Source organism: Crinia signifera, chromosome 6, assembly GCF_055691185.1.
Source record: "Crinia signifera chromosome 6, ASM5569118v1, whole genome shotgun sequence".
NCBI classification, from domain to species: Eukaryota; Metazoa; Chordata; class Amphibia; order Anura; family Myobatrachidae; genus Crinia; species Crinia signifera.
The window spans coordinates 171,740,362-171,764,180 of record NC_139222.1 but is presented as its reverse complement, the minus strand read 5'-3'; the positions used below and the strand labels follow the sequence as shown (position 1 = coordinate 171,764,180).

Below are 23,819 nucleotides of genomic sequence, written 5' to 3'. Positions count from 1 at the left end.
GGATTCATGACCATATACATCAGTGACGTGCAGTCAGGTGAGACGGAGACTCTCCTGTCATACTTCAGTATAATACAGTTTTATAGAAGAATAAAAAGATATGAAAAATACAAAGCTACTGTAAATATCTTTATGTATTACTCTATTATTATAATTACTACTATAATTTTTATAGTCAAAACTCTGGAGTATACTGGAGTATGACAGGTAAGGCTCAGCCATGCCTGTGAACAGGATGCCAGCAGTCAAATTATAGATCTAGAATACCAACCGGCAGCCACAATATCAGCACTGGAATGCCAACGTTAGGCTACGAGGTGGGGAGAAAGGTTAGGACACTATTGGAGAGGCGGGTGGTTAGACACTAATGGGAAGGGATAGCGTTAGGCTGCAAAGGGGGGTTAGGGTTAGGCTGCAGGCCAGGAAGGTTAGGGGGGTTAGGTTATAATACTATTACATGCATATACTGTAGAAATCGTGCACACCACATCCTTTATCCGATATATCTGCTCCACATTGTCCTATCAATAAAAAGCAGTGATATAGTCGGACCCTTACGTTTCACCTTCCATAGCACCTTGCAGATTCTCAAATCAAACATGGGGGCCACAGCACATATGATGACTGCAGCAAGGGCTGCTTTGGGAATGTAGAAAAAGAGAGGGGTGAGGTATCCAAGCGAAAGTAATACCAGCATTCCTGTAAGGATAGAGAGAAGCTATAACTGTAATTACATATTGTTTTATTTATAAATGTAATAAATTTCAGGGATGGGGGGGGGGGGTCCTTAATTTTTATGATAAGTATTTATTTTAAGAATGTATGACATAGCCTATGTGAAAGCATACTTGTAAAGGTTTAGTGGGAGCAATATACTGCACTCCTCATTTTAGCTAATCAGTGTTTAAAGTGAAATAAGTGTCCATATAGAACACAGATGTACCCACAAAGTCTATCCTGCCCACAGCCTCCACCCGTCCCAAGTGATGTGCATAGTTATGCCAAGGAAACCTTTCATTCCGTTTCTTATGCTCACCTGTGAGAACTCCGCCTGCTGGGGTACACACTCCTGTCTGGGAGTTCAGCGCTGTCCTAGACATAATCACACAATCAGATCTAGAAATTGCTGATAGGAGTTTTAGTACATACTGCAATATACAGATCCTCACCTCCCGAAGCTTCCTGTTACAGGATAAGAACACAGGAAGGAGCCCAGAAAGTTAGTGAGACCTAAAAGAAGGAAAGTACATTCAAATATTACATGTAAAAAACCCTCTGTCAGGCACAGAATGACATAATATAGGAGGCAGGAATCAGCCCCGTTAGTAACCTGACTGAGCGACTGCCATATTAAATGATAAGAATTGTACATCCTACCTGTTACAGAAAGCACAGAGACTTCATCAGCTTAGTTACTACAGCAATTTATTTATATAGAGTTACATTTCATGGACAGGGACTGGGTGCATTGCACACAAACATGGGTAACATTAAGCTGTGTGCTATTGATTGAAAGTATTCATTTCAATCAATCATTCCTTTTGGTGTAATGGTTCATCATATATCCTGTTAGTTAGTACATTTGCGCTCCAACGCCAGGGCATGCCTGGCGGCGATGAGTTAACTTACGGTGACTGCGTTCCAGATGCCGGAAGTCACGTCCGACCATGCGTTCCATGATCATGGACATATGGCGCGGTACAGTATGAGGCGGACACGCACATACTAGTTGTGTTCGAGCTTAATGGCCTAATCCACTACACTACACAAATATTAATCAATGGGCTAAAAGGGCCATTATTAATTATTATAAATGATTAATTATCTATTTAATAATAACGCCAGGGGGAAATGAAGCCCCGTGACCCGGAAGTAACTCCTTCATACCAGTATATATCACTGCCCATTCAATCACTCTCCAGCCTTGACAAAGACGGCAGGAGCCGTTGAAACATGTTGGCAGAGAGTGATCGATTGAAATGCTGCACGGTCTTCCCGTGATTGTGGCCATTGGCCAATGTGATCACATCTCAGGTGACAGTTTTTCCTCTTTTTTATCTTTTTATTTGTTACAACTTTTTTATTGTTCATTAAACACTGCTGGATGTTATTGAGACCATTCCATTTTTCCTTTATTGCACGGATGAGGTTTTAAAGCTCTGATGAGGCTATGAAAGATAGGGATCTTTAAAAGAAACCGTTATGTGCTTCACATTATCCTCTTTATGAGTGAGTATGGTACGCATCCATTAATGATTGCATAGTTGCTATGGTAATCAGCCATTTATTATAGATCACATAGTGATTGTTCTGAAGTTTTCTACACACCGCCTGACTACTAAGTGTCATTAAAGAAAATGCTATGTGCTTTTTTTTGCCTGCGTCCTAAGCGAGTACGATACGCATCCGGAATTAGCAAATTGCGATTGTTTGTGGCATGGGTCTTCAAACTGTGGCCCTCCAGATGTTGTGAGACTACAAATCCCAGCATGCCTTGCCACAGTTTTAACACTCCCTCATAGCAAAACTGTGGCAAGGCATGCTGGGATTTGTAGTTTCACAACATCTGGAGGGCCGCAGTTTGAAGACCCATGGTTTATGGTATACAGTGTATCCAGAGCCAACAGTACCGCTTATCTTCTTCACAAGTGAGGACGCTTCTGTGGGCCTCCATCTGTTCTGTGGCTGCAAGGATTGGTAGCACCTTGGGACTTTTTCTACTTGTTTTTGTTTTACAATAAAGGTTCTTACCTATTGCCATCAGCTCCTGGTTGGTGTTTATTCTGTAGTTATTCTGAGATGCTGCACAAACCAAAACAATACTTAAAAAGGCAATACAACATAAATCTGTAAAGTAATGAAACCAGAAGTGAAAAGTCAAGGCTGTAACAACTGAAACACATAAGCCCAAATCGCTAGTAGATAAAGAGGTAGGTGCAGTATTAATTTGTCACTTTTCCCGGTTTTCGTTTCCCATTTGTAGTGTCACGTTTTTTTCAGGCTGTAGGCATAGCTCTTATGGGCTGCCTTGCTCGCCTCATACTCCTTTTGGGGTGAGCCAAGGTCTTCGATCCCAGAAGGCCACCTTGACTAACCCTGGAGAAAAGTGAAGAGACTTCAATCAGCAAGGCAGAGGGAAAACCACTGACCCTGACCCCTTCGGGAGTGAGGAATGGGGTCTCTGCATGCTCCGGCAATGTGGACCCTCAGACCCTTTTTTCCCCTCAGTAGGCCTTTTAGCACTAAGGGAATTGGGGAGTAACGGGGCCCTTTTGTTTTTGGAGAGGATCCAAAAGGTCCTACAACACATTTGGATTCACACACGGAGTGAGTTACGCCACGCACCTTGGGCTTCAAGTAAAAAGAAATGTAAAAAAAAAAAAATAGCCCATTCCCATAATTATTCCCCAAGCTCTATATTAGCAGTAGTTTAAAGGAATTTCCTAAGGGGCACTGTAGCACTTGGCATGCTTAGGACTAGCTCAGCGGGTAAGAGAGAGCGTGTTGTGGAAAGCATATGAGGTAAGTAAGCATTTGGCTTTTATTTGGATGTTCGGCCTCTACACAAGCTCATAAGTGAAGTGAGCAGGAACACTCTTCCAGTCTTTTTAGCATGCAAACATGGTGGTCAGCCCAACAATCATTGTCATTTAAAGTGATAAAAGCTACCATTATCTCAATATTGTAAGTACAGAGTGCTAAAGATAGGGATTGGTTTGTAGATGCCATATGTGACACATTTGGCTCACCCAACGGCACACTACTCCCTTAGCTTTTGAGGCAAAGAAGCAGGTTCTATTATCAGTTTTCATTCTAGTCATTGTTTAAATGTAGCCATGTTCACGATTAAGCCTAACTACACTCTGTTGTAGCTCCTCTTTTTAAAAGAATGAGAATATGTTCTACGGCACTCACCAAAAGCTCGAGCAATGGCGACACTCTCCAATAAGCCCATCATTGGGATGACAAAAATCCCGGGTCCAATGTCCTGTTAGAGAGTCAATCGTTGTTTATTGCATTGCATCAATAAAAAAGACATAACGATAGAACAAAATGTTGATAGGTTTTATAGTAAAGTTGTAATTTAATTGTGTAGATTATTACTAAATAGTGATCAAGGAATTGTTTAATGGCATGCCAAAGTTATATCATTACGTTTATACACCAAAGCAGATCTCACCCACCTGCACCATCTCCCAGAAAGTGACCGTGTGATTACCAGCTGTCTTGGAGAAGGGGGGCAGCTGGAAGTGAGGGAGACCCTCTGCAGTCTTTCCAGTGAGAATGAATGGATGCAAGCCCATTACATGGAAGGAGTAGGCCACAAAACCTGCAGCAACCACCACAATAGCATTCCGAGCTAGAACACACAGATGATGGTATTTGTGAGAACATCAAGGAAGCATTACCACTGTACACATTTCGTCCACATACCTGACATACCTGTTGTAGTTACCCAGACAAAGATGTAACAGACACGATAACATCTTGGCATTCCTCTATATGGTTTGGGAAAGTTATCCTTCATCAACTTTAGAGTCAAGAGAGAGGCAATGCAAATAAATCCAAGAATGGCATCTCCAAGTCTAGAATATATTGGATTTAAACCAAAAGGAATTACATTAACCTATAAACAGACGTCCATGTAAAATGCTTACAAATCAAATTATTCTAGAACTTTTGCTCTAATTGACAGTACTGACCTGGTAGTTGGAAGCTTGTGGAACGTTTCATAGACTTGTAAGATGAATTGGCGTGGGATATCCTTTAAACCCAGTAGATTCTAACAGCATAAGAAAAATACTGAAACAAGTTGCTTGAATTTAGTAATGACCATATATCACCTTAAGGCCTGTACATTCCATTACAGAACACTTCCCATACTATACCATATAACACAAGTGGGCAGAGATTGGGCATTGCATGCAAACAAAAGGGACAGCTCGGGAAGGGGGATGGTAGCTGTTGCCTTCACCCCTAAAATAATTATTTCCAGCACACACTGGTTTTGCACTCCAACACACCTTAACCTGGGTAAATCCGATTGTGACTGCTGCAGCTGAAGTAAAGGCTTTGATGACCGGATAGGAAATAAAATCCAAAAGGAAACCTAGAGAAACAAAATTAATTTAAAAAGTCAGTAGTTGCGGTACTGTAACTGGGAACATAGGAAATAATGGTAAAACCTTACCAAGTTGTAAGAGCCCCATGGCCAGCTGAATGCATCCAGACAGGAAGGCCAGAAGGATGGCCAGCGACACATCTCCAGTGGTGTAGACAGCCACAAGGAGGGACATGATGGCAGTCGGACCCAACGTTACATCTTTAGATGTACCAAGTAGACAATAAATAAAGCAGCCAACAAACGATGAGTAAAGTCCAAACTGCAGAGACAGAGTACAGAGACAATGAAGTGCAGAAAAGTTTTTGCATGCCAAGTTCATGCAAATACAAACAGAGTACTATCTGTCCACTGCAGTAATGGTAAGTTAAGGCATAAATTGGACGAAGACAAGAATGAGAACAATTTCAAGCTGCAGATGACATCCATTCACTGTCCTGATGAGGCAACACAGAGGTTTTGGAAATAAGCAGCTTATTGAGAATGGTCAGAGTGCTTCAAGGTATCACTAGTCTGTTTCTATAGCTGAGCCTCACTGTGGATCTATAGCTGCTTGCCGGGAGTAAGAAAAGACATCTGCTCTTTACAGACTCTTCCTGCAAATAATAATGAGGTCCATGCAATAAGGATATTAATGGCCAACTAACCATACAGTTTATTGCAGCTTGACTGCACTGATTTCATACTGTACCTCAAGTAGTAGTCATAGAGAATGCAGGTAAAATAGGCAGTCAGGATTAAATTGATACTATTCTTGCTATATCATTAGATTATTGCTTTGGCAAAAGTGGGGCATGATGGTGCTGCATAGGGAAACAAGTATATATTACTGGCCCAGAAAAGCGGATGTTTATACAAAGCCTGGGCTGTTTTTTTTTCTCTCAAATGGGTGGAGGTACTGTACAGGTGATGAGGAATGCGCTGCAATAAGGAATAGGGGTGTATTCATATTTATTCCGCAAAATGAATTGATACTTAATATAAAAGCATGGAAGCACTTAGCTTGCTTGCATTTTCTGCACTGATGTTCAGATTCTGCCATCCTGAGATTGTGAATCTGAATGCCATGGAGAAGCATAAAGCAGATCTTTCCATCCCTTCGTGAATTGCACTCAACATACTAAAGTATGCTAATGCGATTCAGACACGGAGCTGGGGTGCCGCTGGAGAAGTCAGGAACTATATAAAATATATCATTTTTTTCTTGGATTTATGTTTATTATATTTGAAAACAAGTTAAGTATTTTGTAATTACTAATTGCGTTCTTTTGACCCAACTACTTAAAAAAGGGACAGTTGGGTAATTATTTTGGCTTGAACTGAAAGAGTTCACGAACCACTGGGCTAAGCGCTCCAATAGAAAACAAAAATTAAAGAAATAAAACCTAACTAAAAAGGCAAACTGACAATCGTGCCTTGCTCCAAGCACTACAAAGAAGACAGGTATTGCTGAAGGAGGGGTTATATGGGTGGAAGGAGGCAGCTTTTAAATATTTTAGTGCCAGTCTCCAAAGCCTACACTATATAACCAGAGGTAGTGGAGCGTCCTCTAGATCTATGAAATATAGATAGTGTATACACACTCCTGATAAGGAAATGAAAGACATGGGGTTAAAAGATATCATTGTGAATTCACCCTCATACATGGGGTACAGGACATTGTACTAATTATTTTCTTATGTGAATTCTAACAAAAACATTGTATAAGCAATTGGTATGTTTCAGTTACAGACCACATACCTCCACAGGTAGTCCAGCTACCTCTGCATAAGCAAGAGCTTGGGGTACCACTGTCAGTCCAACAGTGAATCCAGCGATGATGTCAAGCTGCATCCATTGCAGGGAATACTGTGGCAACCAGCACAGAAATGGCAGCCTCCTCTGTAGAGTTCCCCAAGAGCAGCATCTGTGCAGGGTTCTAGCAGTAATACGCCTACCCTGCTGGTCACCCAGACACTCCATGATTGCAGTCAATCGTCACATAACATTCTTTCTAGGGAAAACAAGACAACATATAAATATATAAATTAGGAAACCATTTCCTGTTTAAGTAACAAAACTTTCAATCAAATGCTAATAAAGGAATTTGGGATGATTTGCTCATCTTGCCTTATTAGTGCTGGGCACCCCATGCCATATGCCACAAAGGAGAAAGGTATAAGAGGACCCATCTGTAGATTAGTTCCATTATTACCACTATGTGAAATCCTATTTACTAAGTCAAACCTATTAGAATACTTTGATTGGTAAATGACTTGCAATTTATTGTTCAAGTCAGAGATATTGTTTAAAAATGTAATTTTGTAATTCTGTTTCCTTCTTGCAACAATTATCACCCATGGCGTGGAAACAGGGTATGAAATAAATCAACATAATCATGCTCAAAAGATGCGTGAACAGAAATAAAAAAATCAGAGATGAGTGTTTTGGATTTTACTCTGTCTGTTCGGATCTTAAAACAAGGCAAAACATGAGGTTTTGCCCCATATTTTAGGTCAAACTTGCTAAAAGAACCAAGTCAAATCTAAACCACCATGGCATAACAGTATGCATCTTGAGGCCTTTGGATATACCCTATCTCAGGTGCCAATGATACACCTCCAAACAGGCAAGATGTGCCTCCATTTGTGTGAACAAGCCCTAGCGGGACTACGCCTACATAAAAATGCCCCATTCCAACTCTGCATCAGCCCCATTATTTACAATTGCAGTAGTACAGTAAAGGCGGTAATTGTTTATTTGCCAAGCAGTCAATTCCACGAACAGATATTGAAGTGATTTATGTGAAAAGCTGAACCTGTTTAATACGTGCGTACGCCATACACACTATAGTATGCACTCCATGAGCGATATTGTTAACGATTTCACCTGAACTCCCTGGCAAACAATATACTGCATAGAAACTGAACGGTATAGCTATAAATATTATTCACACCCTTTTCACACAAGAAAATGCAGGGACTTACCTGGGAATATAGTCCCTGGATCATGCAGGGACATTCCCGGGTTGGCCCCTTTCACACCAGCCTAGTACCTGCATTTTCTGGTGTGAAAGGGGAACACTGTAGATGTCACTGAGCGATGGGACTTGTAGTCCCTCTATGGGTGAGAAGCCACAGGGGTATTAGTGACGTCACCCGGCCCCCCACTCCTAACGTGGTTGTTGATGATTTAGTCGAATAACGCTCCATGTACGCCCATGACAACAGGCAGGGGGGAACATTAACTAACTGCGGTAGTTCGCATCCTTAGCGATATTGAGCATAAACACTAAGGTCATATTTTAAACAGTATCGCTCAGAAAAGCCAAAATGAGTGATATTTAAAAAAAAAAAAAAAAAGTATGAATTTCTGTAATACAATCATATTACTATATTATATTTAGCATCGGTTTGCCACCCTGAACTACGGCTGTAATGTCAGCAAAAAGTCTGCTAGAGGAGGTTTGATGACTTCCAAAATGGCATAAAGAAGCATGGCTTCCATATATATTTTCAAAAAAATATATATATTTTAGGTATTCTTGCTAAATGTACCTTTTTGCAATGGTTTATGTTACATACTCAATAAAAATGTTATGCTTGAGAAAAAAAAATGTCAAAGAAATTTATTTTAATCGGACATAGTGTATTCGTGGCTAGTTCAAGCATAAACTTGAGGGCATAGCATAGTCCAGTAGGGAGCTAGTAATTCCAACAGACTGAAAACTTGCTCAATGTTTTGCTAACGTTGCACCACATTTTATGAATAGCCACTTGTCTTTCTGTTGCAGAACATAAAATAACTGTCCTCTGCCATGGTCATTCCCTCATTCAGGTTTACAAAACATACCAAGCACATAGCATCTAGCTAGGGATGTTGAAACCGGAAACCACAGAAAAAGCTATTTTGTCAGGTCAGCTCTTTTTTTTTTTTAATATAACTACGTTTTTAAATATACACTTATACACTGCTATTTAATATGTCCTTAAGTTATACTAAACAAGAGTTCAGGCTCTTACATATAAGGCGTATTCTTCAAATGCATATAAAATTTACCAGTGAAAATAGGACATCAAAATCAAATAGCGTGTTATGCCTAAAGGGGTGTACACACTATTTGATTTTTGCAAGAGATTTTGGCTAGATAGTCAAAATCTCCCAGTTTTTCTCCTGCTTATATTATTTGTTTATTTATTAACAGTTTCTTATATAGCGCACACATATTCCACAGCGCTTTACAGAGTATAGTTGAACATTCACATCAGTCCCTGCCCCAGTGAAGCTTACAATCTATATTCCCTACCACATGTACATGCACACAGACATTGCCTACTTTTGAAAACTAGTTTCAGGGAGATTACAGTTGGTAGTAGAATTTTGCACGGCGCCCTATTGAGGGGGTGTGTCATGCTCCACCCAAAGGGCGTCTCTAATTCCATATATGGAGATATTGTGAATAGAAATTGTCAGTGGTGGCTCTTACCTGGTAGGAGGGGGGCTGCAGCTGACTGTGATGCCGGCTCCCCCCTGCCACCACTGCTCCTCCTGTTCCCCGTGCTTTGACAATGATGACAGGCACCGGAACTTTTGCATGCCCAGTACCAACCTCTGTACTGCGCATATAGCCAGCTTCTATGGACAGCCCTAGAAGTGAAATCACAGTCCCGGAGCCTGTACAATATAGGAACCAGCACATGGACAGTACTGCCGTAGGTACTGCGCATGTGCAGACCATGGATTTTATGGGAGTGAAAATCTCCCAATGGGCATGCTTTGGGTGACTGGCAGGTCGGACTTCCAATAGGAAGTCAGTGCCAGTCACAGTGAAGCCAGTGCAGTCTCATAGACTGCATTTGGCTTCTCTACAGTGGCGGATTTTAAGCCCTAAAGCAGTTAGTAAGAGCTACTACACTTGCTAAAGTGCTGGGAAATAGTGCTGATGACTCAATGTAAATGTATCTAGCTCTCATTCCTTTTTCCCCAAAAATATAACAGTGTCTTCTGCAGAATCCAGGAGGGTAGGCAACTATGCTATCATTACTTAGACAAAATCTCCAGTGCATCTAGCAAAATCTCTTGTTCATCTAGTCATAATTGCTTAGTCAATATTGGCCATCAGCCAATATCTCACCATGTGTACAGGGTTTAACACTTTGAAATAGGACCATATGTGGGAAATTCAATTACCTCCAGTAAATGACTTTGGGCACAGATGGGACGATTCCATTCCAGCCCCTTTATCGCCCATGATTATGGTTTGCTTTCACACACTGCTAGATTACTGTTCCAACCATTGTAACGATATCGTTCTTATGTGTAGCCAGCTAGTGCCAGCCCAAAGACAAGTACTGCAGCCTGATGACCATTATGTATGTTTAATGTCCAACTAGCAATGGGGTAAATTCACCCTTGGGGTGGTACATTCCTGGGGGATAGTTTGTCAAGGTCGGGTTTACAAATCTGCCAATGATGCTAATATACTGAATGTTGTAGACATTCAATGTTATGCTTTTATATTTTTACATGAGATCTTACTATTTATTATTAAAGTTTAAATATACCCACCAAGAGCCTTTTATTTTATCCCATACACCCTGTTAAAAAGAAGAAGCTCAAGTTCCAGATTACACAAGTTATACAGTGCACTGCAGCCACTATCTGCTAACACATTGCAAACATCTTGATAAAGAGATCCTAATCTCGAAACGCGTAGGCAGGAGGACTTGGTATTTTAAAACCCTTTTGTGTTTGCTGAAGGAACTTGGTATCACGATGCACTCGAAAAGAAAGGTAGGATCTTTGTTTTTTCAGAAGTACATGCAGTAGAACCGGTCTAAAGCATTGTGCTTGGATCAGATCAAATACTCTGAGGGATGCGTACCGACCCTCCAACAGCAAAAAGGTGTTTTTAATCATATTCTTAACATATTTTATGCTATAAGAGCTCTTACTATATGTCAAAATAAAGTTTACATAGAAACTAAAGAAACCTTGATGAGAGTTTTTCTTCAATGACAATCGTGAGTACCGGTACGCCATCTAAAAGATACCTTGATAAGACTGTTACAGCATGTTGTCATGTGAGTGAGGTACACCAACGTACAGCTTTCTCCTTGAATTTGAAAATGAAAAGAAGCCCAGATAGGTTTCCCCTCACTACAATACTGTGTAAGTGAGGTAGGAACCATTCACACATCCGGGCACAAAAGAATCCCTCTTGTATTGTAGAATCTATCTTAATACCTTTTCCCTTGAAAAATCTTCTTTTTCATATACCCAACGAGGATATACTGACGGAAGAAAGGACAAGCCTAGAAGCCGCAACAGCAGAAATCGAAGATAAGTATCCTCCATCTCCCTATACCTAACTGATGCAGAGCCAACACTGGTACTAAATCATTTTTTTTGTCAAACTTGCAACGTCTTGGGGCTTTAAGGGATAGTCCCTTCTTGTAACAGTGAGGCAGCAAAGCATCAGAAGCAGCGCCAAAGGACCTAGCCAAAAAACCAACACATCCAATACTGATCATGTGACACAGAGAGCCCCCGATTCGGGTTTGATTGCACGGCTTTATTTTTTTTTGCAGCATGAGAGATTATCGAATGACCACGCATGCGTACGGTCCACAGTATGCATTTGAAAGCCGCTCGTACAATAGGAGCCTGCCAATTAGCTACTAATTACCGTGCTACAGGCCATGTTTGAGAAATAACTTAATCCAGGTAAATATTAGCAGGATATGGTTAACAATATTAGTAATTATATTTTTGTGCATATCAGCCTATTTTTTTTATTTTATTTACAATTTCTTATATAGCGCAGCATATTCCGTTGCGCTATACAATTGGAGACAACAGTGTTTAAACAAACTGGGAGATACAAACACATGAAGGCAGGAGGGCCCTGCTCGCAAACTTACAATCTATAGGGATAATAGGAGGGATACATAATGATAGAAATCCATAGCATGGCAGTCCCACCAGATTACTAGACGGTCCTGATGGGATGCAATTAGATATAAATGCTACTGGAAGTTGTGTGGGGCTCCTGAATATGATAGGCTTGCCTGAAGAGGTGAGTTTTCAGGGAACGCTTGAAAGTTTGGAGGCTAGAGGAGAGTCTTATGTGCGTGGAAGGGCATTCCATAAGGTGGGTGCTGCTCGACAAAAATCCTGCAAGTGTAAGTGGGAGCAAGTAATGAGTGTGAATGAGAGATGCAGATCTAGGGAGCGCAGGCAGCCAAAGATGGCGCCCGGAGCAGCATAGGGGGGCGGGGCTGTTGCGGACGGAGGTCCGAACGGCGGGAAGCTAGGGGGGGCAGGCAGGTATGCCGACCCCCATTTCACACCTGGCACGCTGGCCAGCCAGTCAGGGGGAGCCTGGCCGGGAAGGGGTTAAATGCCCGAGCCGGCGGGGGAGGCAGCATTCCTCCACAGAGCACGGCCGGGCAACAGATCTAGCAGCATTCCGGAGCAGGGAGTCTGACCACATCCCCAGCAGCAGCAGCACCACATCCCCGGCAGCAGCAGCACCCAGCTCCGATCCGAGGCTAAACAAAGGGAGCACGAAGGCAAGTCCAGCTTACCTGCCCAGCAGCATCCAGCAGCTTTGAGTCACCCGGCGGCACAGCTTCGGCCTCTCTGCCCAGAACTTCGCAGGGGCTTGCTAGGCAGCAGCATTATACAGCCAGCAGCCCCAAGGGTCCGGAAGAGCAGCCACATCCAGGTATCGCAAGGCAGCATGGAGATCCCAGCACCCAGACCGTCCAGAAGCAGGAAGCAGCCCAAGCGTTTCAGGCAGGAAACGGGGGAGGAGCCCAGCATCAAGGGAGACCAGAGAGCTGCTAGTCGGAAGCAGCAGCAGCAGCAAAAAGGTACACGGCAGGGGGGTGCGCCACCTGGTGGCCGCAATGCAGCAAAGCGGCCAGCAGGAGCCCTGCAAAATAATGCTGAAGCACCAAGCCCTGTGCCCAACAGTTTGATTGCCACAATCGATGACGACGTGCCGGCAGTGGCAGAATCGGACAGGCCGGAGTCCGACGGCGGGGCACAATTACCGGGCATTACCTCACACTTGTCCAGCCCCAACTTACCTTTCACACAGCAGTGGCATCGCATCCGCAGCACATCAGAGGAACGAGCAGCGTGGGTGCAGCAGGCAGCAACGCAGCTGTATGCTGCCTTGGCGCAGCCCACCACCACCACAGCCGCATCCTCATCACACCACGACAGGGGGTCGCCACCTTTCCTGCGCATGGCGGGGAGGGACCGGTCACATCAGCGCCAGTCTCCCGTGGCATCACCAACAAGGAGCAGGCATCATCACCCCAGGTCCTGCACTGAGCGGACCGGCCGTCGTAGCTGCAGTTGCACACGGCGGCGAGAAAGGCGGGAGCGCACTTGCCACCGCGAAGAGCAGGATTTCCTGCGCAGGGGGAGGGGGGCCAGCAGAAGCCGACAGAGTCCACAAAGTTCCCACGGCAGCAATCATACTCGCAGGTACCACGGGTCAGAGCACCGTTTTACCCCCCGCACGTCACCGCAGAGGAGAAGAAGCCCATATTACAGCACACCAAGAAGGTACCATGACAGGCACTCAAGCAGAAGAGAGCGAGGCCAGCAGCAAAGCACGGGCTCCGCTATGGTCGGCGTGGCTTCCACATTCACGCCCCAGCAGGCGTAAATCGCTCGGTCACCTCCTTGCGCTCTGTCCGGCGCAGGTGACGGGGGACGCGAGAAGAACATTCCAGCTATCAACGCAGGAGCGGAGCAGACGGTACAAGGGATTGGTAAGACAAATGTCACAAACGATAACCAGCATAGCATGTGTAGTACACCAGGAAATGTATGCAATAGCCAGAATGCTAGCAATGCTGTAGATGATGTTGTTTCACAAAATGTATGTATTACACCAGGGAGGGCTCAGGGAGTTAGCAATGCCACAGGTGATGTCATAGGGGCAACGGGTACGGTTTTGCTAAGTACAAGTATTACACCGGGAGGGGGCCCACACACCAGCAGCGTGTCACAGGGGGACCTCAATTTAAAGGAGGGCCCCGTAGAGTCAGATGAGGATGAGGCGTGCAGGGTTTTAAGGGAACAATGGAGGGCCGCAGTAGCCAAATGGAAAAGCAAGATGGGTAACATCCCAGGGGCGGACGCGGTCAGGGAACAATTGGGCGGGATACAGCCGGATAAGGTGGCATCTTTTGTGCAAGGCAACACCGCCATGGGATACGCATTTGGGTCAGTAGCGGCGCACTTGCCAGCCGTGACCAGGAAGGAGATAGAAAAAGGGGCTTTTATAGATATATGCTCTAACAGCAGCAGGACTAAGGGATAAGGAAAAGGCCAAGCCAAAAGGGGGGACACAGGGCGATAGCTACAAAACTATTGAGCATTGGCTTAGTGGCATGTTCGCCTACACAGCGTGCTATACGGAGGCCTACCCCGAGGCATGGCTAGGCCTATCACGATACACGGATTTCGTCTACAATGCATACAAGGAGCAAGGGGGCTCAGTATGGCCTAGATACGACGAAGACTTCAGGGCGAAGGCTGCGGGCAGGAAGCCCATAGACTTCGGCACTAGGGACGTAGACCTATGGCTTAATGCACAGTCAGCAGGCCTAGCAGAAAAGGCAGCAGCGCCGCAAAAGGTAGCCGCAGGGAGGCCTAGCACACAGAAGCAAGACCTTAAATGTTGGGCATTTAACGACATGCGCTGCACCCGCACTCAGTGCAAATTCAAACACGCATGCAGCACATGCGGCGCTAACCACGCAGCTAAAGAATGCACCAGGCAAGGGGGTAATTACAGGAAAAAAGTACCCACAGTGCCAGGACCTAACAAAAGCAGTTAGTCCTGTCAACATTGACAGGATCCTGGCGTGGCTAGCCAGATATCCTAAAAGGGGGGAAGCCAAAATGCTGCGGGAAGGTTTCAGGGAGGGTTTCAAAATTCCAATCACGAGGGAGGTCGCACCCACGGGCAGCTCAGCAAACCTAAAGTCCATTAGGGAGCGGCCGGGTTTGGTGCGCGAGAAGATTACTAAGGAGCTGGCACTGGGAAGGATGGCAGGGCCATTCCTAGCCCCGCCAGTTCCAAGGCTAATCATATCACCTTTGGGGCTGGTCCCAAAGAAGGCAGCGGGTAAGTTCAGGCTCAAACAGCACCTGTCACACCCCGAAGGGAGCTCATTGAATGACGCGTTAAACAAGGAGGAATGTTCTGTGCAGTACCAATCTTTTGACTCCGCAGTCAAGATGATACGGGCACAGGGCAGGGGAGCACTGATGGCAAAGTTAGACATTGAGTCAGCTTTTAGGTTGCTTCCCCTGCATCCGGAGAGCTTTAGCCTGATGGGCCTAAACTTTGACGGATACTTCTTCATAGACAAATGTTTGCCTATGGGCTGTGCAATATCATGCGCCTTCTTCTAGGCGTTCAGCACTTTCTTGCAGTGTTGCTGGCAGGAGCGCACAGGGTCAGGGGCGACAGCACACTACCTGGACGATTTTCTGGTGGCAGGGCCGCCAGGGTCGCCACCATGCGGGAACTTTCTGGGTGAACTACAGGCAATGCTTGAGGATTTCAGCGTGCCTATCGCGCCAGAAAAGACAGAAGGGCCCAAAGCGGTCCTATCTTACTTGGGCATAGAAATCGATACAATCAGGCAGGAGTGCAGGCTCCCAGGGGATAAAGTTGAAAAGCTGGGTAGGGAGGTGGGGCATTGCATCAGGGCTAAAAAGGTGACTCTGGGTCACCTGCAGTCCCTGTTGGGAAGCCTCAACTTTGCATGCAGAGTGATCCCCATGGGCAGGATATTCAAGAGGCGGCTGGAGCAAGCCACCGCTGGCGTTGCAAAGAAACACCACTTTGTGCGCATTACTAAGGAACTCAGGGAGGACCTGCAGGTATGGGCAGAATTCCTACAGAATTTCAACGGAGTGCGGGTTTGGCCCGACGAGTTTCGGCCCAATCACGTGATGCAGTTATTTACAGACGCTGCCGGGGCCACAGGCTTTGGGGCATATTGGCAAGGGGAGTGGTGCGCGCAGACGTGGCCGCCCGCATGGGAAGCCATAGGCCTAACTAGGAACTTGGCGGCATTAGAGTTATTCCCAATAGTGGTAGCAGTTACCATTTGGGGAGAGCAGCTTGCCAATAGACAGATTCAGTTTTGGTGCGACCTGGGGGTTGTTCAAGCTGTGAACAGCCAGCGGGCGTCGTCCCTGCCAGTCGTCCGGCTGCTGAGGCGGTTGGTAGCAGAAAGCCTGCGGTACAACATTACATTCAGGGCAAGGCATGTGCCAGGGGTTGAGAACGGGATAGCCGACGCACTGTCCAGGCAAAATTGGGAGGCATTCAGGGAAGCAGCACCCCAAGCCAGCCTAACAGGCCTAACATGCCCCTCCTGTCTCTGGCAGGTTGCCAACCCAAGCTACTGTAGAAAATCTGGTGGAGCGGTCACTGGCACCAAGAACATGGAAGGCATACAAGGCCGCCTGGGAAAGCTGGCAACAATTCCAAGCGGCGGTAAGCTGCAGGGGTCAAACGGTCCCACAACGGATCTTGGGATTCTTAGCAAAACTAAGGAGGGAGGGGGCACCAAGGCCAAGGCTGGCGCCTTGTTGGCAGGCATAGCTTTCTTCCAGAAACTGGCGGGCGAGAAGGACGAGACAAAGTCTTTCATGGTGCAGACAATTATGAGAGGTTGGGCAAGGGCAGAAGTTAGGAGACCCGACCCAAGGGAGCCAATCACGTTGGAAAGGTTAAGGACCCTCCTGCGCCACGTCCCCACAATATGCAGGGATCAGGGCGAAGCAAGGTTGTTACGAGCGGCATTCGCGATGGCTTTTAGCGGGGCATTTCGCATTAGCGAACTCGTAGCGAGAGCTAAGCTCTCGGCGGGAGATGGCCTGCTGTACGGGAACGTGGCGGTAACCAGCAGCGCGGTGCTGTGTAAGGTGCATAGATCCAAAACGGATCAGGAGGGTAGGGGAAACTGGGTGCAGCTGTGCAGACACAGCGAGGCATTGACATGCCCAGTGGCAGCCGTACGGGACTATTTGGAAGTCAGGCCAGAATGCGGGGAGCAATTCTTGGTACACGGCAATGGGTCACCGCTGACAAAGTACCAGTTTGCGGCAATATTGAGGAAGTGCGTGACGGCCAGCGGCTGGGAAGCCGGAAAGTTTAGCACGCACTCATTTAGAATCGGCGCAGCAACATCAGCTGCCAGGGCAGGCCGGGCGCCGGACGAAATTAGGGCTATAGGCAGATGGAGGTCAGATCGCTACAAACTTTATGTTAGGCCAGTCACAAACAATGCAGCAGCAAATTAACATCGCCACCCTCCTCCCCCTTTTCCACAGGGCCCAAAGAGGCAAGGCGCATATGGATCGTGGGCCATTCCTACATACATTGGGCGGAAGTCAGGGCCGCGGTCAGACCATATGGCCGGCAGCTAGGGCTGCCAAGGGAGTTCGGCCGAATCTCCTGGTTCGGAAAAAGGGGGATGAGGTGGGGCGAGCTCAGGGAAGTGCTCTTGCGCGCGGAGAGAGCTACGGGCCACCCAGAAGTGTTGGTCATACATTTGGGGGGCAATGACTTGGGCAAAATACAGTCCCTGGACTTTAAGAGAGTAATAAAGGACGACCTAACATCGGTGAAAGGGCGCTGGCCCGAATTGCGCATTATATGGTCCAGCATCATTCCCAGGCTAGCCTGGCGGGGTGCGCGCAACGGGGCGGCAGTGGAAAGGACCAGGAAGAAAATTAACGTAGCAGTCGGGAGATGCGTCGAGGCCTTAGGGGGAGCCGTCATACGACACCCGGATATAAACCAGAAGATGGTGGGTTTATACAGGGGCGATGGGGTGCACTTGTCAGAGGTCGGCATAGACCTGTTCAACAATGCACTGCAGGAGGCACTGGAGTCATGAGCTAAGGGCAAATGGCAGGGTGGGGTTTTTTCGGCCCAGGCAGGTCAAGGGGGCCTCAGTGGCGGGAAGAAGCGGTGCGCAAGGCATCGGGACAGGAGGAGCCAGCTGAGGTTCGCAGATTCACCCTCGGTCGGGCCGCACGCCAGGCTCTAGCTGTCGACGGCAGGCCGTCCGGCTGCGCGCCAGGCAGGGGGTGATCTGCAGGGGCTGGCCCACAGGGGGGGCGTAGCCAAGGGCCTACAGCGTAGGCAGGGGGCACGCCCCTACATCATAAATCAATGAAGGTCATTGATCGGGAGCTTGCCTTGCCCACCGTTCTCTGTCCCTACCCTGCAATATGTATTTAGAGGTATTAATAAACTGTGGCCAATGATTCTATCCCACGTACTGTCTCTGAGCATGATTTCAGTTGGGGGGTTGAGAGTGAGGTTACACGAAGGACACAGCACACAGCCCTCGCACCCTTATGTGCAGAGCGGAGAGGTCAGGTGGGGATATATTTTGAGATAAGCAAAGAGATATAAGTCAGTGCAGTCAGAGTGATGGCTTTGTATGTAAGTAGAAGTATTTTATATTGAATGCGGTAATATACAGGCAACCAATGGAGGGACTGGCAGAGTGGATCAGCAGACGATGCAGGGGTTCCTAATGTTTTTTGAATCACCCTAGAGTACAAGAATTTTTCCACGGCACCCCTAGGCCCCCCAACAAATATATAAAATTAAGTAGATTGTGTTTATATGTGCTTCTTAGGTTCAATTATGTGTAAAAGGGCAGGATTTGCTTCTGATTGTACACATTTTATGATTGGCAGCCACCAGCACTGGTTTTGTCCATAAATAATTGATCATAAATAATTTAAATTGGTCCTGGAATACCAACCTGTGGCACCCCTGCAAGTGCCCCGAGGCACCCCAGGGAGACAGGGCACACAGTTTGGGAGCTAATGTGTACGCATTATTCATTACCGATGCATGTTCTTGCTGAATGTGTAATGTAGAATGATTTTAGCACAAATAAAACAAAGTAGAAGTCAGCCTCTACCAATGGTGCAAATTATCTGCCAAACTTTAGAAAAGTCTATAATAGTAACATACCTAATAGAATACAGGGGGAGCATTGACCATTTTCATTGGGCACGGGTTCTCACCACCTGCTGCCACAAACATAAATACTCATAACATGATGTGTTGGAGATACCTAGGGGTGGAGTTGAGAATCACTGCATAGACCATACAGTGTTGTCTATAAAGACTCCTCAAGCATGTTAAGGTGTGTAGATACTGCCGTGTGATGCGAGTCCCGACGCGATCCGATCGCATCGGGACTTGCATCTCACGGCATGCCAGAGGGTCACAATTATACTATATAGTGCAGATCTGCACTATATAGTGTTGCCTGCCCTCTCTATCTGGCTGCCGATATGCGCTCACACGGGAGCGCGCATCGGCAGCGCATCGGGCTCGCAGGCCCTAAAAAAGCATGCGATTTGGCCACCGATGTTCCCTATATCGGGAACATCAGAAGCCAAATCTAACCGTGTGTACACACTATTAGACCAGTAGCCAGCAGTCTAAACATAAACGATACCGCTACAATAGTAGAAGAGATATTATCTGAGGTTTTAGAACTGAAGCATTTAAAATAAAAAGTACCAGATTAGCACAAAGTATTGCATAAGATAAGACAACTACAGTGATTACTGCATGTCACATGCTTAATATTGTCTAACCACAATATCCTGCTAGATACAACACCACAGCACATTGAAACAGTCCCTAGTAATGCAGTTTGGCTCTTCTGGTACCATCTCAAACAGTGCAGCTGTGCACGCCTATCCACAGTCAGGTTGCTACTGCTCGCCACCAGAGAACATCATGGTTCCCAGTGTGAGTAGTTACCTACACAGCACGTGCTGTGGCTGCAGCTGCAGGTTTATTGAACGGAGGCAAGCAATAGGGCAGTCAGGAGTCAGGCACACTGCCAGCAATCCCTACCTTTCCAACCACTAAAGAATGATGCCTCTGTGCTGCTGCATGGGCGCAGACACCTGGAAGGGTTCGCAACCTGTACAATAGGACTGTGGTGGAGCAGCAGATGCCCCATGGGATTGCTAGAAACAGCCCTGCCCATCTCCCTCCCCATCCTGCACCCAGTGTTATGGTTTTGACTATAATATTGGAGGTGTATAATAGATGTATCAGTGTATGGTGCTACAAGATTGCAGAAGGCTTTGTAGCTGCATGCAGGAAGATGTGGGGCGGATCAGGGGCCAGATTCTCTAAGCTTCAAAAGTGATAAAATGGAGAGTGATAAACAGCCAGCCAATCAGCTCCTACCTGCCATGTCATAGACTGTGTTTGAAAAATGTCAGACAGGAGCTGATTGGTTGGTTGTTTATCACTCTCCATTTTATCACTTTTGAAGCTTAGAGAATCTGGCCCTGGGAATTAAAACTAGCCCGGGAAATATCTTGAAGCCCCTAATGTGGGGGCGGGGGATCTGTTGCGCGCGTCTATGTCGTGTGACCTAGCTATATGGGGGTGTGGCCTATTTCAACGAGGTCACGCCCCATTTTCCCCGCTGTGAGGGGCATGGCTAGTGGCTCTCTGAGCTGCTGGCTATGTCCCCAGCCCCTCAGGCTGCAGAATAGGCGCATGGGAGGGGGGACACAGGGTGGCGTAGAATGCTTGGAGGGCATATGCAGGGTGGCATAGGACGCAGATTGTGAGGGGGACATGGTGGCAAAGGACGCAGAGTGTGAGGGGGGAACGCAGAGTGACAGAGGTTGCAGGGAGGGGAGTATGCGTGTATGGGTAGAGCAAGGCTGTGTGTGTGTGTGTGGGGGGGGGGCTAGGGTTAGGCTGTGTGGGGGCGTTATGGTTAGGCTATGGGGGGTGGTATGGTTAGGATTAGGCTGCCTGGGTGGGGTGTATGATTAGGGTTAGGCTGTGTGGGGGCGTTATGGTTAGGCTATGGGGGGTGGTATGGTTAGGATTAGGCTGCCTGGGTGGGGTGTATGGTTAGGGTTAGCCTGCCTGCGGGGTGTATGGTTAGGGTTAGGCTGTGGGGTATATAGTTTGGGCTGTCAGGGGCGATGTAGTGTGGTGTACTAACCTTGCCCTTTGCACCTGCTTGAGTTTCATCATGTGGCAGGGAGTCACTTACAGCAGATGCGCTAATCTGTCCCGGATATCCAGTAACATTCCTGGCGGACAGCACGGCAGACAAGGACACGGCGGCGGAAGTCAAGGAAGCCTGGAGACGCAGCACAGCAAAAATAGTGAGCTAGGCACTTCTGCTTAGCGTTATCCACACGCAGACATACTGTGTATGTATATGTATATATATACACAGGTCGAGTATCCCGTATCTGAATATCCGTTATCCGAATTATTCCGAAAACCATACATTCCAGAAAGTGAAGAAATTTTTTTTTTTTTTTATAAAAACTCACTGGGTACATCTGTAACTGGCACTATATATGTACAAGAAAATGATTGCTTGCCATTCAAATTCAGTATCTGAGATAGTACACAAATTTTGTTTCATGTTTTGAAACCTTGTTTTTTGAACAAATAAAATATATTTTTGTGTATTTTATGTGGTAATAAAATATATATGTGTGTATTTTATGTGTTTATACAGCATAAATGCAAGATACTTCAAAAAACATCATTGAAATACAAATTCACAAACACAGACATGCATCTTATATCCCCTTGTGATACAAAACACCTGTTGCATGCAGGTGGGGCTGATCAGACCGACACTCCCTCCTAGCGTCATCCAACCCAGCCCAACACCATGACAACAGATGTATACAAAAAAAGAAAACAAGAAAAAAAACAGTACAAGAATGAGTATACCGTAACCAACATGAAAAATATTAAAAATGGCAGAAGGGCATTATCATATGACAGTACAGGTGGTCAATCACAATCATTAGCAACAAACTGTATATAAGACAGATACAAAAAATAATGTACGGTTACAGAAATGCATGTAACCCTGCCTGTTCATTAAGACCATATGGGGCCAGGGTATGTAACCTGTGAATCCACCTGGATTCACATCTTAATAACTTTAAAGAGCGGTCCCCACCACGAATGTTAGCAGGGATGTGGTCAATTAACATATACCTGAGGGTCGCCAAACTATGGCCAGCCTCCAGGAAATGCCTTGAAACTGGTTGATCACTATGTCCGTGCGTCAAAGCCTGGCGGATGGCATACCGGTGGGCAGCCATCCGCTCCCGCAACGTGCGGTCTGTCTTGCCGACATAACTGAGACCGCACGGACATGTGATCAAATAAATGATGAACCTAGGGTACATGTAAGTCTAAAGTTAATCTTGAATTTTTTGCCACTGTAGGGATGTCTAAAACTATCACCGGTTACCAGTGCACACATATATATACACACACACACACACACACACACACGCACACCCCAACCTCCCATCCATCCGACACACACACATACTATATACACACATCCCTACCACACATATACTGTATATGAACACCACACACACTGTATACGTACACATCCCCCCACACACACACATACTGTATACGCACACATCCCCCCAAACGCATACTGTATACGCACACATCCACACACACACGTACTGTATACACACACATCCACACACACACGTACTGTATACACACACATCCCCCACACCCATACTGTATACGCACACATCCCCCCACACGCATACTGTATACGCACACATCCCCCTACACACATACTGTATACGCACACATCCCCCCACACACATACTGTATACGCACACATCCCCCCACACACATACTGTATACGCACACATCCCCCTACACACATACTGTATACGCACACATCCCCCCACACACATACTATAAAAGCACAGATCCCCCACACACACATACTAAGTATATACACACACATATATACTGTAGATGAACACCCAGACACTGTATACGCACACATCCCCCCCGCACACACACTGTATACGAACACATCCCCCCGCACACACACTGTATACGCACACATCCCCCCACACGCATACTGTATACGCACACATCCACACACACACGTACTGTATACACACACATCCACACACACACGTACTGTATACACACACATCCCCCACACCCATACTGTATACGCACACATCCCCCCACACGCATCCTGTATACGCACACATCCCCCTACACGCATACTGTATACGCACACATCCCCCCACACGCATACTGTATACGCACACATCCCCCTACACACATACTGTATACGCACACATCCCCCCACACACATACTATAAAAGCACAGATCCCCCACACACATACTATAAAAGCACAGATCCCCCACACACACATACTAAGTATATACACACACATATATACTGTAGATGAACACCCACACACTGTATACGCACACATCCCCCCCGCACACACACTGTATACGAACACATCCCCCCGCACACACACTGTATACGCACACATCCCCCCACACACACACGGTATAGGCACACATCCCCCCCGCGCACACACTGTATATGAACACCCCCCAGGCACACATACTGAATATGCACACATTTCCCCCCCCCCCCCCCCCCCCCCCCCCCCACACACACACACATATATATATATATTTTCACTTGTGCCAGCCACACATAGCCATGTTATTTGGACTACCTCTGTAGTTGAAGTTGATCCCCAGCACGCGAAAACCTCCTGTGCCGCTGCTGGGGATCATGCGAGCAGCAACCTCCGAGTCACACACTC

The 23,819-nt window shown here is 46.3% G+C and overlaps 1 protein-coding gene across 3 annotated transcripts in view; it reads right to left on the bottom strand.

Annotated features, from left to right (window-relative positions):
• SLC26A11 (solute carrier family 26 member 11) overlaps positions 1–21,317 on the bottom strand; it is a 42,741-nt gene extending 21,424 nt beyond the window's left edge. For 2 of the 3 annotated variants that reach the window (XM_083148132.1, XM_083148134.1), the window contains exons 1-12: positions 21,169–21,317; positions 6,863–7,115; positions 5,192–5,384; positions 5,025–5,110; positions 4,704–4,783; positions 4,444–4,586; positions 4,185–4,360; positions 3,916–3,988; positions 2,752–2,802; positions 1,170–1,230; positions 1,037–1,092; positions 559–699 (exon numbers count right to left, since the gene is read on the bottom strand). In XM_083148132.1, the coding sequence (XP_083004258.1) occupies positions 559–699; positions 1,037–1,092; positions 1,170–1,230; positions 2,752–2,802; positions 3,916–3,988; positions 4,185–4,360; positions 4,444–4,586; positions 4,704–4,783; positions 5,025–5,110; positions 5,192–5,384; positions 6,863–7,084 (1,282 nt within the window). In that variant the 5' untranslated portion in view covers positions 7,085–7,115; positions 21,169–21,317. The remainder of the gene's footprint in view (positions 1–558; positions 700–1,036; positions 1,093–1,169; positions 1,231–2,751; positions 2,803–3,915; positions 3,989–4,184; positions 4,361–4,443; positions 4,587–4,703; positions 4,784–5,024; positions 5,111–5,191; positions 5,385–6,862; positions 7,116–21,168) is intronic. The other variant, XM_083148133.1, reaches the window with a different exon arrangement.
• Between the last annotated feature and the right edge of the window lie 2,502 nt (positions 21,318–23,819).